Genomic DNA, 18583 nt, shown 5'->3' with positions numbered 1-18583 from the left:
ACAAAGAGACACAAAACAACCACAAAGACTCAAACACAAAGAGACCAAGACATGAATTCTAACAAACACGACATGACATTACATCAGAAGTAACACACAACAGCAAACACAATGACCAAATCCTCCAGATGATTGGATTATTTGATTATCCAGTAATCACAGTATCCGGATCAATTAAAAAGGACACATCAGAATAAACCTGTGAACTGAGCATGTGTTCACAAACCGTCTTCAGTGATTCTTAACAAGCTGCTTTATCTCACATCTGCAAAGTCTGTGGCTTCAACGACCACAAACACTGATCAGAAACAAGCACGTGTTTTATCTGTTCTGAGGTTTGAGGTCAGATTCTGTTGCTTCTGTTTTAAACACACAGAACATCACGAGACACTAAAACCATACGACATCGAACACAGCGGACGTGTTAAACAGAGACAGACGCAGATTTCCTCCAGGATTTATTAGAACAACAGAGTACAGATCCATAACTGATCAATATGATGGATTTAAAAGCAGGTTGGTGAATAAACACAGTGACATCAGCGTCAACAGGAAGTAAACAGATGTGATGTCATCAGAAGCAGGCAACAGGAAAACAAACAAGGCTTCAAAACAAGAGTCGCCAGGTGATCGCACCTGAACAAACGTTAACACTGAACACGTTTAGCTCATTTTCGTTGAACTGAACTGTGATTTTCTTAAAACCAAACAAAGCGTTTGTGTAAATGAACGTATTTACAGTTTGTTATTGTGGTGATATCAGTAAACTGTTTTAATGCATTTAATCTGTTACTGAGCTGCAGGTCTGAAGTGTTCCAGGTGTTTTAGGTGCATCACTGGACGTTGCACCTGCTCATCCGTCCATTTGGTTCTGCACAGGCTCAGCAACAGATGAGTGAACTCCACCCCACCGATCACTGCTCCCACACTGATCCTCTTCTCATCACGTTAAAGTCTCCTCAGAATGAGTCTGCAGGTGTTTCAGCTTGGAAATGGCTGATTTCATGACCGTTTGCCTCCTGCTGAATCCTGTTTGAAACAGGCTTTTTCAGCGTCTGTCACTTTAAATGTTGCTGCTGCAGCTGGCTCCGCCCCCTTCAGGAACAAGGCTCTCTGATTGAACAGGTGTGTGGGAGCAGGATCTTCTAACTTTCTCTCTGAGGATCATTGTACATGGAAATACCTGTGAATTCTCAGCACAGCAGTTTTTTAAAAAAAAACTACAACATGAAGGTTATCAGACCAGTATTTTTGCTGCAGAGAAACACCCTGGACATAAAGTGACTGTTGGTTAACATGTAGTCTTAATATGCTGTGATTCAGTGTCTACTTCATACTTGCTCTGCTGTCTGACAAAAGAAGAATCTGTAAATGAGAACAGCATTATTTTGAATTCAGTTGTATTAAAATACAGTTTATATGAGCACAGAGAGCAGGAGAGAAGCGAACGGATGTAAACAGCAGCTGAGTTAAGGGTTGAACAGGTGACATGAGGACACAGTGACCCACCCAGGCCTCGTTTACTGGTTTAACTTAAAGTTTCCTCCATCTCTGAATGTCCCTCAGTGTTACAGTCTCCACAGAGCTCTGACTGGTGGGCACACCGTCAAAGCTCATGATTTTCCTATTTAGTGTGACTAATGCTAATGCTAGCCACATTAGCCACACAGCTTGCTAACACTGTTGTTGTAGTGACATTTCTATCAGTAATAACCGTAATCCACTGGGTGCTCAGTTCCTCCAGCGAAGGGATGCATGAAGACTTTTGTTCTCACTCTTGCAGCCAAGCTTTACTCAGGGCTCAGACTTTATAAAGTTAACAGAAGCAGCTCTCGAAAGCAAAATAAATTGGACTTTGAGGCAGCTGCTCTTTCTGAATCGTTCACCTGGAAGCAGTGAGCGGGCGGAGTTGAACCACTATTGATCGGATGGCTGTGAGGTAGCACCTGGGTCAGATTCTTACTGGTTTATAAAGCTGTGACGCTAAATAGCTGTGAGGGGGCTGCGAAAATAAGCATCTTAATTTCTAAACAGCTTTAACACAATGAAAGTGGATTTTCACCACATGGGACCTTCAGCGTTTGGTCAGATTTACCGCTTATAGATCTAATGAAGAATCTCCTTCTAGAAATGTTTTTTTCCTGTCAAACACCAGCAGCAGGTGTTGAGTGTTATCAGGGCTTGATTCATAATCAATCATCTCATCAATTAGCTCAGTGTTCATCAGAGTGTCTCCTCTCAACTGAAGGCTCTTCAATAAAATCTAAAAATTAAAACATCAACGCTTAATGACAAGAAAGTTGATTAAAAAGCTGAAGACGTCAGACTGTTTGTGATATTACAGGTTAGTCTGTCATGTCATGGGTTGGTCTGTGACGTCAAAAGGTTAGTTGGTGACTTCACAATAGTCAGAATGGTGACATGTTTCTTCCCTCCACCTCTGCACGGTGTCATCGTCAGGAACGATCCATTCAGAATTCAACATCACAAATCACATTATCAGATCAGCTGATCAGTTCTCTGTGTTGGTCCCAGCTGACCTGAGCAAAGGCTGAAACCAGACACGAGGACAGGTGACCAGATGATCCAGGTACAGGTGAGTCAGGTGACCAGATGATCCGGGTACAGGTGAGTCAGGTGACCAGATGATCCGGGTACAGAGGAGTCAGGTGATCAGGTGGAATGCTGAGTGAGTTCGTGATCGGAGGTGGAGCTTGTCTGACGCTCCACTGCTCGCTGAGCCTTACAGGCTGCCATCTTGGCCTGGATGTCCCTCTTTTTCTCAAAATAGTCGACAAGCGGCGGCTCGGTCAACATTGACGCCAGAACCTGCTCGAAGGTGATGGACCAATCGACATCCAGCACGCTGCCACGCCTCTGCTCGCCGCCGCCAATCAGCACGGTGTCGTCGGCGATGTCCTCACACTGCAGCGAGCCTGAGCTCACTACCGAGTACGACGACACAGATGTGTCGTCTTTGGTTTCGTCGTCGGGCGTCTGTGGAGCGGCCGGCTCCAGCTGGGCGTCGGCCAGAGCCTGGCACACCTGAGACTCACCCGACAGCCCCTCACCAGGCCCCTCCTCTCCCTGAGGGTTGATGGGCGGGGCCTGAGCAGCGATATCAGTCTTCTTGCCGCCGTTGTTGAACTTCTTGCCGACCTCTCCGATGCGCAGCAGCAGGCTGGCCACGGTGGCGATGGAGTGGTACAGCTGCTGCTCCAGAGGCTCCTCGCTGAACATGTTGTACAGAGTCTTACACAGCTCAATGAACTGCTCCTGCACACAAACACAGACGGGTTAACACACACACACACACACACACTCACATTCACCTGCAGCGCGACTCACCTGGTTCATCCTGGGCAGATCCTTGATGGTCTCTCTCTTGGGCTCCTTCTCTTTGGCCCACATCCTCAGGTAGTATTTGTAGTCTTTCACCTCTGAAAGAGAAGCAGAATCACACGTTGTTTCTGCTTTAAAGACTGAAGTCAGGCAGCTAAAGTCTCTGAGAGCAACAAGGGTTTCATGTCAGAGGTGTGTGTGTGTTTCCATGTGTGAGCCTGTGTGTAGTTTCTGCTGATGCTGCAGAAGTCGTAGCAGACCAGAGCTGTTTCCTTGTGGCAGCAGGTTAGCTGAGCGTACGGAGGGCTGAGGGTCTTGGTCTTTGCTTTTCGTACATGCTGGATAATTTTTTGCCATTTTAGAGAAGTTTTAAGTCTTGTTGGCTTTTAATAGACCAAACAATTAAACAATGAATCCAGAAAACAGTCAACAGATTACTGGACAATAATAAAACACTCTGGTAACTGCAGCCATGGGATGGAGAGCTGAGCATCTTGGTGTTTTCCTCCAGGTGATGCTGGGAAGGTTTGGTTGGACAAAGTTTGAGTCACTGTGGAGGGATTTTTAATTTCTATTTTCAGCAGGAGGTGGAGCATTTACCTTTCTTCTCCTCATTGTCTCCTCCTCCATCCTTCTCGTCCTCACCTGTTCATGGAGAGAAGATCACCATCATCATCACCACAATGACTGTAGCAGAGGGTAAAATCTTTATGTGACGTAACAAACTACGTGTCGGCTGACTGCAATAGAACAGTCAGTGGCCAGAATAAAATCTCATCTGAGCTTCCTTAAACTGGAAAGACACAAACCTGGTGTCACCTCGTGCTGCTGCAAAGTGTCCAGATCAGACAGGAAGGAAGATTCTGGAGAAACATCACATGAGAAAGAAGAAGCAGCATAGGAGAGGAAGAGGAAGCAGTGGAAGGAGAGGAAGCAGAAGAAACCAAAGATCAAGAAGAAGAAGAAGATGAAGAAGCAAAAGAGGAAGCAGAACAAGAAGCCGCAGCATCAGCAAAAGAAGCAGAAGAAGAAGAAGATGATGAAGAAGAATTAGATTTGTTAGTATAAGATTTGTTCATGCAAATCAAGCAGTTTGTATGAAGGTGTTTGTCTGAGTGTTCCTCATCAGCTGAACAGTTAAGACACCAAACGCTTTGAATTAACTCTCTGACCTACCGGCAAGTGTGAAAGACATTTTAGAAAACATGTTTAGAAAAGTACACCATTTATCAGGCTGACAGAATCAAATTTTCAACTTTCCAACAGCCCTTGAATGAACCATAAAGTTCTTCCCTCCTCAGCACAACGGATTCTCCACCACGGGCTCAGCTGTGACCAACACTGACTATAAGGCAGTGTGTCTACAGAGCAGAGAGGAGACGACACGATGGACTACCGGGAATATAAAACATACCCAATCAAGAAAATAAATGCAGCACGGCTCAAAAATGGTAAATAGAGGAGCAAGTTGTTGGAAGATCCATTCAGCATGGTGAAACGTCTTTCAACAGCTGACAGTCAAATTAGTGTGAAAAGGTTTTTAGAGGCTGTAAAAATGTAAATAGTTAAATATCTATAGTAGGTGGAGTCTCCATTTTTTTCCAATGTTGGTCACGTCTGTGGACACTTGGAAAAATGTTGTTGATTCCAGGTTTCTTACAATTTGTAAAACCAAATGACTCTGAGTCACGCTGCTCAGAAGACATTTCTTCTTCATGCTCAGCGTTCAGATGGTGAATCAGACACAAGTGTCCCTGATAACATCTGACATCATGCTGTGGATATACTAAACCTGAAAGTAGACAGTGCATCATTTACTTTTCTAATAATTGCCAGCGCAGAAGCATTTCTCTGAAAATGCGTCAGTCAAGAGAGCTGCTGTCTAACTATAGCTCTGAGCTGAAAACACTGTTCATCTGTGAGTGTGGTCACCTCGTGGTTCGTCCTCAGTGAAGAAGTGGGCGGCCTCCAGAGCAGACTCCGCCTCCTCAGGGCACAGAGCTACGACAAGCAAACAAACACAAAAACATTCATTCGTTTTTTTAAAACAAAACAGAAAGAAAGAACGGCTGTTGTATTGAAAGTCAGAGAAGCAGACAACAGCTGAAAGTTAGAGATATCGAGAATTTGAGATATTGTTAACCACAATTCATTTAAAGATATCTATAACTTGATAACAGATATCTGCAACTAAATTATGACTATCCATAAATCTAGTTTGAGATATCTACAATTTCATTCTGACTAGATGCAATTCCAGTCCAAGACATCTATAACGTCTTTTTGACTAGTTAAAATGTAATTAAAGATGCCATTACAGATGTCTTTAATGGAGGGGAGTTGAAGATGTCTTCACTTGGAATTGTCACTAGTCAGAATGAAATTGTAGATATCTCAGAATGGAATTATGAATAGTTATAATTTAGTTGCAGATATCCACTTCTCACACTGCGGCTATCCACAATTGAATTAAAGATATCTGTAATGAGAAAGCCCGAACACATCAATGGGGAAAGTGACGTGATTCGTCCTATGAGGAATTACGTTTTGGATATCTGTAATTACACCTGTGGATAGGAATAATGTCATTGTGGATATCCGAAATGTTCATTTTGACTAGGAGGAATTGAATTGCGGATATCTGTATTACATATCCAGACTAGCTATTAAATGTTAAAAGGGCTTGCCGTAGACAGCTACTGTCGTGATGGCGTAATGCATGGTGCCAATGGAGAAAAGGCTGCTCACAGAGATGAGTGGCTTCAACCAAAAAGTAAAAGAGAAGTTTGCAGAGCAGAAAGAGAGAAGAGACCATTTTGTTCCAATGGCAGGGCTCCAGACTGCATTTGGAACCTTTTTTTTTTGAGAGTGTGTGCTGTTGTGCGTGTTGTTTTTGTGGCTGTGTTTTTGTGTCTGTGTCCGGGGCAGGGGGCTGTTGTGTGTACCCCGGTGTTGTTGTGTGTTGTTTTTTTATCTTTTTTGTGTTGTTGTGTTTTTGCTTTTAAATATGGTGTGTTCTTGTGAAACACTTTTTGGTTTTTTGCAAAGACCATGTGTAGAATACATGTAACTGGGTTTAACCTCAGACAACTCTGACATGAGATCGCCCTAGTTTATTATTTTTAAAGTCATTTCTGGCCGCACACCCAACAGAGCGCATCACAGCCACCAACAGCATCCACCACAGCCTGCTGTGTGGGACGTTCAGGGAGCATCAGTAAATCATAGCGAGTTAATCTGGAGACCTGAATAGTGTTTTTTTCATTATTTCTGTTGTGTGTTTGAGTTTGTACAGATCCTGTAAATATTGATGAATGTTTGATGAAAGGTTTTGAAATGTATTTCTGGAAAGTCTTGATGATGTTAAATTAGATTATGATGAGAACATCCTCCAAAGGTAGAATATTTGCATTCCTGTAAATATTTNTAAAGGACCAGTGTAGCATCTGGACAAAACAAATAGGACCCGTCTAATGTCTGGACACATACAGGACCAGTCTAACTTCTGAAAAGGTAAAATGTCAGCAGGACTAGTCTGATGGTGGCACATGTCGGGGCAGCTGAGGGGACAGTAAATTTACACAGTTATACAAGCTGCACACTGACTGCTTTACATTGTAGCACAGTGCCATTCCTTCAGTGTTGTCCCACGAACAGATATAATAAAATATTTGCAGATATGTGGGGGTTGTACTCACTTTTGTGACATACTGTACATGCTGGGTTCCACCATCAAGCCACCTTTATTGATTGATTACTAATTGCAGACTCGATCCTCCTCAGCTTGGAGGATTCCAGAGTCCATAAATTTCTGCACACATGTTCTGACATTCTTCACAGACGATTTATTTTAGCTGCTCTTTGCTGGAGGGCTTGTGTTTTTCTGCCCTTCTCTTTAAAATACCCCAAAGGTGGTCTTTTGGTTCCAAGGCATGAGACACAGTCGTGCATGAGTCCATGAGTGACTTCAGCCGAAAAGTAAAAGAGAAGTTTGCAGTGCAGAAAGAGAGAAGAGACCATTTTGTTCCAATAGCAGGGCTCCAGACTGCATTTGCAACCTTTTTTTTGAGAGTGTGTGAACTGATGAGCATGATGATCATGGAGCTGTATTAGTGTCGCTGTAAACCGCAGTGGTGGTAAGTAGTATTTTTATAACTTCAGTGTACTGCGGTATTTACGCTTAAAGATGCGGCCTTCTCATGAAAAACAGAGCGGTTTTCTGCTCGTAGCAAAGACCATGTGTAGAATACATGTAACTGAGTTTAACCTCAGACAAATCTGACATGAAAACAACCTAGTTGATTATTTTTAAAGTCGTTTCTGGTCGCACACCCATCAGAGCGCATCACAGCCACCAATAGCAGCTACCACAGCCTGCTATGTAGTGATGTGTCATGCCCAAAAGCATCGTCTCTAAGATCCGATGCTTTTCAGTGAATCAGAAGAGCCAACTCCCATCGAGTGAGAGCCGGCTCCCAACTTTTGTTTCTTTTTTTGATGCTCAGTGGCTCAGCTCAGCTCATGGCAGAACTTTGTTTTGATTGGCAGCATGGCGGCCTTGTGGCCAATCACATGTGAGGATTTAGTGCCACAACTGATGTTATACTGGAGATGCGATGCTATCTTGAGGAGCCCCTCATCCAAAGAGCAGAAGACCCACTGAGCTGGTGGCGGGCCGAGGCCTCAGTCTTTCCCACCTGGTGAAGGTGATGGAGGGGAGGCAACATCTGTTCCCTCTGAGAGAGTCTTCTCAGAAACAGGGCCGATAATAACCGAGAGGAGAAATCAGCCCAGCCAAGCTGAGACAGTTAATTTTTTTGAATGCAAACCTGCACTAAGGATACACTGTTTGGTGTTTGAACTGTTTCTGTTCTGGTTCTGTTCTGGTTCTGTTCTGTGGGTTTGTTTGCAGTGTTTTGTTCATTGGTTTTCATGTTGAGTTGAGATTGAAAGTTTGATTAAAATATTAAACAAAAGTAAGAATGCCTGCTCTTGTGACATAAAAATACACAAAATTAGGCCCTCATACGGCTTAGGTATACGGTTTTCTTTTTTATCAGACAATGAGTATATTTACGAAGGAGCTGTTTTCACCTTTTTGACATGTTTCGACCGACACTTCAGTCTTTCTCAGAAACTTCACTGACATCTGTGGTGACGTGTCTTTATCAGATGGTGGTTTCCTGGAGGAGATGTGACCTGCCTGGCAATCTATCAGATTTGCTCAGCGGGTCACACCTCCTCCAGGAAACCACCAGCTGATAAAGACACGTCACCACATACATCAGTGACGTTTCTGACAAAGACTGAAGCGTCAGTCAAAACATGTCAAAAAGGTGAAAACAGCTCCTACGTAAACATACTCATTGTCTGATAAAAAAGAAAACCGCACACCTACAATCAGAGTAAGCAAAATGAACCTAATCATGCCATTACAAGGCTTCTCATAAAAACACTAAATTCAAAAGGGTTTATCAACGCACAAAGCATTCAGATTTGCCAAGTTAGGCTAAAATACGAGGCTACAGATGATAATAAATTAGGAGCTGTTTGGGAGCCAAAAGAGCCGGCTCTTCTTTGGGAGCCGTGCCACAAGAGCCGGCTCCTTGAAAAGAGCCAAACTTCCCATCACTACTGCAATGTGGGGCGTTTAGGGAGCATCAGTAAATCATAGCATCTATCGATAAGAAAATGTTCAGCAAGTCATATGTTTTGCCTTTGACCAGGTGCAGCAAAATGAGAAAGTGGGTCGTAGTGGTGCTACCAGTGAAAAGTTAGTCTGGAGCCCTGAATAGTGTTTTATTCATTAGTTCTGCTGTGTGTTTGAGTTTGTACAGATCCTGTAAATACTGATGAACGTTTGATGAATGGTTTTGAAATGTATTTCTGGAAAGTCTTGATGATGTTAAATTAGATTATGATGAGAACATCCTCCAAAGGTAGAATATTTGCATTCCTGTAAATATTTGTGCCTGATGTTAGTCATGTTCTCATTTCTGATTTAAAATAAAAGGTCATTTGCAGACTGTACTCCCCACCAAACATCTTCACCAGCCGCCACTGCATAGAAATATTTAGAGAGCTGAAACTATCAGAACTGTGCCATGCCATGCCAGACCGTGATGAGCAAACTCATAAGAAAAAGACACCGCAGTAGATCGCTTAAGTATCTAATTACTCTAAACTGTATCTCCTCACAGTAATCAGATTACTTCTAAATAGAACAGTAGAGTATTTGCTCTCATGTCAGATCACAAAGTACCAGTTTGGAGTCACTCTATTAAAAACACAGGTCCCACAGCAGGAACTCAATGCAAACAAAGTCAGTCTGAGATTCTAGTCTTTGATTTCTTCAATACTTCTTCGTCCACTTTTATTATTGATGACAGACTCAATCCTCAGTCCACTCATTTCTGTAATTTCCGTTGGAGAGGTTGTGTTGCTTTACCTTTCTCTTTAAAATAACCCAAAGGATTTGAATTCAAGTCAGGAAACACAGTCTTCCAGGTCGTAGTTTTCACTTTGTTCTTGTGCAGAAACTACTGTCTGACTTTGTTCTTTGGATGGTTCTCGTGGTGGAATATTGCTCTTCTACCAAACTTCTGCAGACTGGGAGTCATGCTGTCAGCCAGTATGTTGGTTCATCCACAAACATTCATGGTACATCTATAAATGTCATCTCTTCAACACCGTTTACACTCATGCAGCCTCATATCATCACACTCCCACCTCCTTGCTTCACTGTCAGGACTATTGATCCACTGTGGTCGTCCTGACCAAGAGAGGAACAAAACATTCTGGACTCCATTCAAGCCTAACAAATATATTTTCTTTAGCTACTTTTCATGTTTTTTTATCAACATTACTTCTGGACGTTTTGTTCTAAACAGCAATTTCTTTTCTTGTCCTCCGTCCATAGAGATTGTAATAATTATGAATAACAGTGGTAATGGAATAATGAGTGACACCAGGGGTAGAGGGTGTCTGGAGCAAAAGATGTGCTATTAATCACAGACATGGTGAATGACACAGCTCCAAAACTGAAACGGTTCTGCAGTTCTTAGCCCATTTTAGAGCCATGTCCATGCAGTCAGGCTGACTGGAAATCACAGATGACACAGTTTAGTTTCAGTGATCACAGCTGGATTCACTTTGGGTGCATTGAGTTTCACTTTGTGGCCCACATTGNGGAACTCAATGCAAACAAAGTCAGTCTGAGATTCTAGTCTTTGATTTCTTCAATACTTCTTCGTCCACCTTTACTTTTGATGACAGACTCAATCCTCAGTCCACTCATTTCTGTAATTTTCATTGGAGAGGTTGTGCTGCTTTACCTTTCTCTTTAAAATAACCCAAAGGATTTGAACTCAAGTCAGTAAACACAGTCTTCCAGGTCGTAGTTTTCACTTTGTTCTTGTGTAGAAACTACTGTCTGACTTTGTTCCTTGGAAGGTTCTCATCCTGGAATATTCCTCTGCTTCAAACTTTGCAGCTTGTTCATCTTTTCAGCCAGTATTTTGGTTCATCCACAAACATTCATGATGCATCTATAAATATCATCTCCTCAACACCTTCTGCTCTCATGCAGCCTCATATCATCACACGTCCACCTCCGTGCTTCACTGTCAGGACCATGCATCCACTGTGGTGGTCCTGGTCAGGGTCTCACCAAACATGCTGGACTCCATCTGAGTCCTTTTGTCTCATCAGACAGCAAATTTTCATCTGGAAGTTTTCTTCTGAACAACAAGGGCTTTTTGTTTTTGGTCCTGCATTCATAGAGTTTGACGTTATGAAGTGTCCTTCACATTGTCTGAGCTGACACAGTGGAATCATTTTAGAAGGATGACCACCACACCTCTGATTAGTGGCACTATGGCTCTTTCTTTTCCTCCTGATTAATGCTGCAACTGTATTTCATTTTTATTTGCTAACTGATCCTGGTTCCTTTTCCATCTTGGCCTGTCAACATAGTCATCCTAAAGGATTTGTTTTTGATTGTTAATCAGAGGAAATACTCCCCTGTCTAACTTATAAGTAGGCACATTACTGTCAGGTGATACAGTTTACAATTACTGGACATTGAAGTGATATTACACATCGCTGTTTGCTGATGCAGACCGTAGATAGGGCTTAATAAATTGCCTTTATCTCTAACTTAATTAAAAAATAACATTGAATTTCATCAGCTGTTTCTACTCACGTCAACAACAACAAATCAGTCAAACCACAACATGAGGAGGCTAGTCCCACAGGCGACCTGCACAGAATCAGTCTCCATGGTAACATGTTTTTGTTTCAGCGTGACAGGTAAAGTCTGCAAGGATTGCTGGAGGTCAGGCTGAACCTGGCGTCCAGGTTTGGAGAAACAAGTGGGCTGTGGGACGTTACCTGGAGGGAGGTGAAGCTTGTAGAGCAGCTTGAGTTTCTCTGTCATGTCACCGTGATACATCCCACCTGCAGACACACAAACACACACTGAGAGGACACCAGTTCTGATCCAGATCTGGATCGGAATCTACATCTGCATCTAAATCATGATTCGGATGTGGATCTGGACTAACTCAGGCCGGTGATGAACTCCTTGAAGTTGACCAGCACGTCCTGGTTCTGGTCCAGGAGTCTGAAGAGGCGGGCTGACAGTGTGGATGTGTGGCCTCCACAGGTCCAGGGAGCGAGTGCAGAGAACAGCTGAGCAAACTGGACCGGGTCGATGCGGTACTGCTCCAAGTACGGCAGGCTGGGATCATGGCGCTCTGCAGCAGAGCTAGTGGAGCCCCAGTAACAGCTTGTCATGTGTTTGGACTGAACCAGAGACAGAGAGACGGAGACAGACCGAGTTAAACATGGCGGACTGGAACCTCCAGCTCAGCTTCATGGAAACACAGTAAAGAAAACTATTGGACTCTGAATGAAACATCTGACCGTAAAGAGACAGAGAAAAACAGAGTTAAACATGTCTGACCTTAAAGAGACAGTAGAGCTCCTCCAGCTCCTCAATACTGAAGGCCGACTCCGTCATCATCGCCCTTACCTGCACACACACACACACACACACACACACACCTGTAAACTTCATCTTTGTTAGCATCTTGTTTAGCATGTTAGCCTGCAGCATGCCAGCTCCACCCACCACACTCCTCTTGGCTGTGTCCTCCAAAGACTGGATGACTTTCAACCTCTGCTTGAACCTCATCTGCTCGATGACATCGGAGCGCAGGCTGCCAAACTTCTGCTCAGAGAAGAAGAAGAGATGATCACAAAGACAGGCTAAGAAGAAGACGGAGACACGGGAGCTGCAGGATTTGGAATGATGCTACACTGAAGGTGGTTCCCTTATAGAACCACGAAACGCGACTGATGGAGGTTAACCTTCATTTCTCACCGCAAAATAAAGTCAAAAAATAAAATATGCCTTTTTGGGGTTCAGAAACTGAGGTACGATCACATTCTTGTGTAACTGACATCAGTCTGACCTCGTAAGACGACTTGATAAGGTCGAAGACATCGATCTCAGGTGGGGGTTCGTCTCCGCTCGTCAGCAGGGCATGCAGGTGAGGGATGGGCGGAGCTACTGTCTGTTTGTTTACAACATTATCCAGGTACCTGCAATACATGTGTGATTACAGTAATTAAGCCTAAAACACAGTGAGTTAAAGTCCACTTTTATAAAAGTCTAATCTAAACCCAGTTTGGACCTGGTCTGGATTCTACCTGAACTCAGTCTGAGCCCAGTCTGGACTCTGTTTGAATTCAGTCTGGACCCAGTCTGGATTCTTACCTGCCCAGAATGGTCATGGCTTCTCCTTCGTCACTGCAGGCCAGCAGAGCATCCATGTTGTCGTGGAGGACAGCCAGCGCCACCTGCAGGCAGATTCAGAGACCAGTGCTGGAGGTCAGAGATCAGAACTGGAGGACTCTGACCATGTGATGTTACATCACAGCACACCTGGACCGACAGGCATGAGCTCCACTAACACTGTGGACCACCACTGACTGCTGGTATGTGCTCATTCAGTAACTAGTGACAGCGGGTCGATACCTGGAAGGTGACTTTAATGCCTTCGTAGAAGAAGCAGTCGACCAGTAGGACGGCGCTGTCGAAGGGCATCACAGACAGAAAGAGGGTAAGGAACCAGGACAGGCTGATGGTGGAGATGACGCCCAGCTCCTGCATGTGTTCATACAGTAGGGGCAGGAAGGCCCTGGTCAGCTCCTCAAACACCCCCTGATCCACCAGAGCTCCTGTTTGGACAAACACAACCCGAGGGTTGAAACCCTGAGTTAACTAAATGTAACTCAATAAACCAGAATCAAATTCATGGCTGAAAACAGACATATCACACCCTGACTTAAGTGGACTTCAGGAGGAACCAGATTCTCTGGACCTCTGTCTGTTTTGAAGGATGGTGGTCCTGAGTTACCTGACATCCACCTGAATCTGTCCGTAACTGTCTCTCACTGCTGCACACTGTCCACTCTGAAACTGGTCGTGGATCTTGAGCTTACTGGTCCTTGACCTGTTACTGATCCAGGTCTTGTTATGGACCAGGTCCAGATCTGGACTTTGGTTTTACAGACTTACAACGCTTGTCTTAGTACGTAGCTGGTCTTGATCAGGACTAAGTGGTACTGACCTACGACCCTGGTGTTGTAGTAGTCGGGCAGCATGCGCTCACACAGTGCGACCAGCAACCAGAAGGCCTCTTCCTCGGTGCAGTAGAGTAGCAGGACAGAGGTGACGATGTTCATCGCCTAGTAAAGGAAAGAACGACTCAGGTCAAACGAAGACTTATTCAGGGTTTCCGTTGGTCCTTATGGTGCAGGCGTGTGGCCTAACTGCCTGATATCACATATTTGTGGCTTGTAGCTCCGCCCACTACTTCCGGACAATGCATCAGTTTTTAAACATTTCACTACAGACTGTTATTAATTCTGACACGTATTCAGCTGTAGGCAGAGTTTTTCAGTTACCTGCTGCTGCAGCAGCATAAACACCTGACTTTACTTTAGCCAGCCTACCTGGCAGTATCCGATGCCCGGGTTGCGGTGGGCGTAGGCAGTGAGGACACGGCGAAGAGCAGCGATGCCCATCTCATTCTGGAAGGCTCGGTGTTCAGGCATGGACCGGTGAAGGTCGCGTTCAATCTCCTCTGTGGCCAATGAACACAGCCCCATGGCCTGCTCCACGAGGTCGCCATAGTACCCAGGGTGGGACGCCATCTCGTTCTGCGCTCCTGGATGGACAGGTGGAGAACAGGTGGATACATAAACGTTAGAGTAAGAACCAGGAGTTGTAACCACAGCTACCCTCACAGATGAATGAATGAAGTGATGAATGAGTGAACAATAACCAGAGAACAGCAGCCACAGTTCTCCTCGTAGACGTTCAGGGATCCCGTTCAAGACCAGTTCTCTGGTTCTGGAGGTTCGGTACATGCAGACACCTCGACCAAACTCTGAGAAATGGATGTTCCACGCCTCCTCCTTCATCTTCTCCTTCATCTGCAGGAGGGAAGAAAGATCTGTTGATCCAGCAGTACCAGAACTCCACAGTATCTAACAGTACCAGACTCTGCAGTATTAAACTGCTTGGTATCTAACAGTACCAGAACTCTGCAGTATTAAACTGCTTGGTATCAACAGTGCCAGAACTGCTCAGTATCCAAAAGTACCAGAACTCCTCAGTATCTAACATAAACAGACGTTCTTGGTATCTAACAGTACCAGAACTTCTCAGCATATAACTTTACCAGAACTAGTTGGTATTACTGGGAGTAGAACTCACAGCTTTGGGTCCCAGGTCCTCCAGGGCATCTTGGTGGTACAGCTGCAGCAGACCCTGGCTGGCTGTCGGCAGACCAGAGTGGTACTGACGGCCCTTGTGGACGGACTCCGATCCCGCAGACGAGGACGAGGGGACACTGGAGGACGCCTGAGGACACAAACAATCAGACAAAAGAGAAATGAGACTGGATTGAAGGAGGAACCGACCCTCAGTCTGAGCTGTGACTGACGTACCGACTGTCCAATCAGAGACAGCGGGCTGGTGTCGCCCCATGAGCTATCGGGCGTCCGCTGCAGGAAGTCAGAAATGCGTTGGACCAAGAAGTCTCTGTCTTTGAGGTTGGCGAACAAAAAGGTCATCTTGTTCTTGGTGCTGATGGAGACTGGACATGGCAGGACGCTGCTGCTGTCCGCCTTCTCCACAATGGACACCTAAGGAGCAGAGGATCATGGGTAAAATTAGAAATCCAGGGCTGTGTTACAAACTGCATACTTTGGCTATGTTCAAAACCACCTACTTTACTGCAATATGCAGCATGTACTGCATAATCAGTACTGGATTTCATAGTAGGATGAAGCAAGTACTGCACACTTGTAGCATTATGTAGTATGTACCGCAGTATTGTTTTATGTTGCAGATTACTACAGCAGGTTTAGTTGTTTTTTGGTTGTTTTTTTTTAAAAGCAGAAATAAACAACAGCATGGCTAATGTGCAGCATATTGTTCTGTGAATGATTTGCCCAAAGATGAACTTTTACTTGGCGACACCTGTCTGACTAAAAGCGTTTTGTTGCATATCTTCAAATGTATCTGGAGCTTCAGCTGGTTCTCCTGTTGTTTCAGTAAAGTTTTCTTTACTTCAATCAAACTTACCTCCTTTTCATCAAACCTCCTGACTGACAGCATTTTAATGTTTGTTTTGCTGCTGGTTTGGTCAAATTGTGAACATTTTATTCAGCAGCTTTTAATTTCATATTTCCTTTGTAATTTCACACATACAGCCGAACCACACACCAGCGCCGTCCAGCGCAATCTATTTCCTGAACTGCTCACCGGCTCCATCTATTTCCTGAACTACCAGCCTGACCGACCCGGTTCAGTGGTACCTCTCTCAGTGGAATGATGAGCTGACACAGATCCTCCTCTTTGCTGTTGAAGCAGATGTAGTTGTTGGAGATGAACAGCTGGCCGACCACGTGCATCTTGGCAAATGGCGTCCACAGCGTGCAGTCTGTGTGTCCGTCCAGCCGCTCGTCCTGCGTCAGCCGGAACATGGCCCGGTACCGCTCGTTCTTCGCCCGGGCGTCCAAATCCCTGCAGAGCGAAACAGCTGATCAGGCAGGATGACAACACAGACTCCAGACTGAGAGACAAGTGATGTCTAAGGACAAACTGAGAGACAGACAAAGCCAGTCTGATGCTTCAGAGGACAAACTGAAGGCGAGCACCCTGTGGACACAGAGCTGATGTCAGTCTGTTTGTCAGGGCTGAATGATACACAAACAAACCTGTACCTTGACAGAAATGAGTCTCAATTTTAGTTGGAATGGTATTTTTTCGTCATTTTTTTTCCATTAAGACGATTGTAAAAGTGATGACGTGAGTTTAGCTGTCTGTCTTCTTACATCTGGACAATCTGATGTGTCTGCAGCACAACAGAGCCTTATTTGTAATGTGTTGTGCCACGTTTTACTAAAAGATTGCAGCACCTGTGTCCTGTATTGGATACTACACGTGTCTATATTGCAATTTGGACAATATTCTGATAATGAGTTCAGCTGAAATAGCTCTCTGAGACCCTTCATGCCCTCTGATGTCAGACTCAGGGTTATGAACGGAGTGAGACCTCTTCAGCACTGAGACATTCTTCAGCGTCTTGCAGGGTTTGGGCAGCGAGCGGTCGGCGGCGAACGCCTCGTTGTCGAGCAGCTGACGCATTGCGATGTTGGCGAGTTGCTCCATCAGCTTGAAGGTGTCGTTGATGTTGAGAAACATGGAGAAGAAATGTTCGGTGTGACGGGTGCTCACACGAATGCTCTCTGGAAACAGCAGCGTGGCGTTCTTCTCCAGCTGGGTCACCTCGGTCCACTGCACCACCAGGGTCACTGAGGTCAGAGAGACATTATGGCAGCTGTTTTAACACCAACATCCAGACTGGATTTGTGCTGCGGATATACGTGACTCACGCAGTCTAAAAGAACATTTCAGATCTCAACATCGTCATTCTTCAGGACAAATTACTTTTACTTCGGTGTGTTTCTCATCACAGATATCTACAGTTCACACTGTCTAAGCCTCACATGAGCATCACAACCATTCAGATTAATGAGGTTTAAGATACCTGCAGCTGTTATTCTGACTAACAGAGTGATTACCAATACGCATATTAACGTAAAAGCATATCAACAGCCTGGATATTAGTGTAAGAAAGTAACAATAAAATTAATAATAGCGTAAGAAAGCATCAATAACCTGAATATTAATGTAAAAAATATCAATTGCCTGTATTTTAACATAAGAAAGTGGCAATAACCTGGATAATAAAGGACTAAAGTATGCAGAATCTGGATATTAGGGGAAGAAGTATCAATAACCTGGACATTAATATGAAGAATGATCTATAACCTGCATATTAGCAGTAAGAATGACCACCAAGCTGGATATAAATGCACTAAAGTGTCAATAACCTGGATGTTAACGTAAAGAATAGCCAAAAAATTGGATATTGAGAAGCACCAATAACCAGAATATTAACACCATAACAAACAGAATCACATGCACAGTGGATGACATCATTAAACTCTGGCCTGTGATTGGCTGCTCATACCCTCTTTGCCCAGCAGGAAGGAGTAGAAGCACAGATGGTTGACGGACAGGTAGAGCCAGCCCTGCCGCGGCACGCGGCCCTTCCAGTAGCTGCACGAGTAATAATTCACCAGCTTCTCCTCGTCGGGCATCCCAAACAGCCTCCTCATCTTTAGCTCCGCCTCCCGAAACTTCCCGCTGTCCTCCTCCTGCTCATTGCTCGGCTTCAGCCGGTTCTCCTCTGCGATGATGCCCTGCAGGGAGGAACACCGCTCAACAGGAGAACACGCAACCACAACGTGACAGTATGCGGGTGGTTGACATGCCAGCAGGGTACATGACGGTATTTATGTTAGAGAAACATGTAAAGCTAACAGAAGTCAGTGTAGCAGGTAATAAGCACCGGCCTTCCACAGATTCTTGCTAAATCGCCTGATCACACTTGTTGCTGTGATGGTTACCGACACGTGAAGAGGCTGAACAGAGACGATGGTGGCAGTCTGGTAGCAGAATTACATTATGTGACGTATAAACTGCTTTTGTAGTTGGAACAAGTGTCAAAAACCTACATATTAACTTACAAAGATGCAGGGTTTACGGTTTACTGCAGGAGCTTACTGTTTACTGCAGGAGTTGAGTGTTTACTGC

General features: G+C 44.5%; 1 protein-coding gene across 2 annotated transcripts in view; it reads right to left on the bottom strand.

Moving 5' to 3' along the window:
- Positions 1-2630: 2630 nt before the first annotated feature.
- The window catches only part of tbc1d9b (TBC1 domain family member 9b), a 21935-nt gene continuing 5982 nt past the window's right edge, over positions 2631-18583 (bottom strand). The window contains exons 4-23 of one of the 2 annotated variants that reach the window (XM_008303833.1): positions 17958-18189; positions 16977-17235; positions 16237-16444; positions 15364-15561; positions 15131-15277; positions 14697-14847; positions 14365-14579; positions 13980-14097; positions 13385-13587; positions 13124-13206; positions 12819-12948; positions 12476-12574; positions 12308-12376; positions 11907-12147; positions 11734-11799; positions 5275-5343; positions 4152-4205; positions 3943-3987; positions 3349-3440; positions 2631-3276 (exon numbers count right to left, since the gene is read on the bottom strand). In XM_008303833.1, the coding sequence (XP_008302055.1) occupies positions 2674-3276; positions 3349-3440; positions 3943-3987; positions 4152-4205; positions 5275-5343; positions 11734-11799; positions 11907-12147; positions 12308-12376; positions 12476-12574; positions 12819-12948; positions 13124-13206; positions 13385-13587; positions 13980-14097; positions 14365-14579; positions 14697-14847; positions 15131-15277; positions 15364-15561; positions 16237-16444; positions 16977-17235; positions 17958-18189 (3282 nt within the window). In that variant the 3' untranslated portion in view covers positions 2631-2673. The remainder of the gene's footprint in view (positions 3277-3348; positions 3441-3942; positions 3988-4151; positions 4206-5274; positions 5344-11733; positions 11800-11906; positions 12148-12307; positions 12377-12475; positions 12575-12818; positions 12949-13123; positions 13207-13384; positions 13588-13979; positions 14098-14364; positions 14580-14696; positions 14848-15130; positions 15278-15363; positions 15562-16236; positions 16445-16976; positions 17236-17957; positions 18190-18583) is intronic. The other variant, XM_008303834.1, reaches the window with a different exon arrangement.

This window comes from Stegastes partitus, unplaced genomic scaffold, assembly GCF_000690725.1.
Source record: "Stegastes partitus isolate 25-593 unplaced genomic scaffold, Stegastes_partitus-1.0.2 Scaffold2077, whole genome shotgun sequence".
Classification (NCBI taxonomy): Eukaryota; Metazoa; Chordata; class Actinopteri; family Pomacentridae; genus Stegastes; species Stegastes partitus.
The sequence above is the reverse complement of the archived record's forward strand: the minus strand, read 5'-3'. Positions and strand labels throughout refer to the sequence as shown.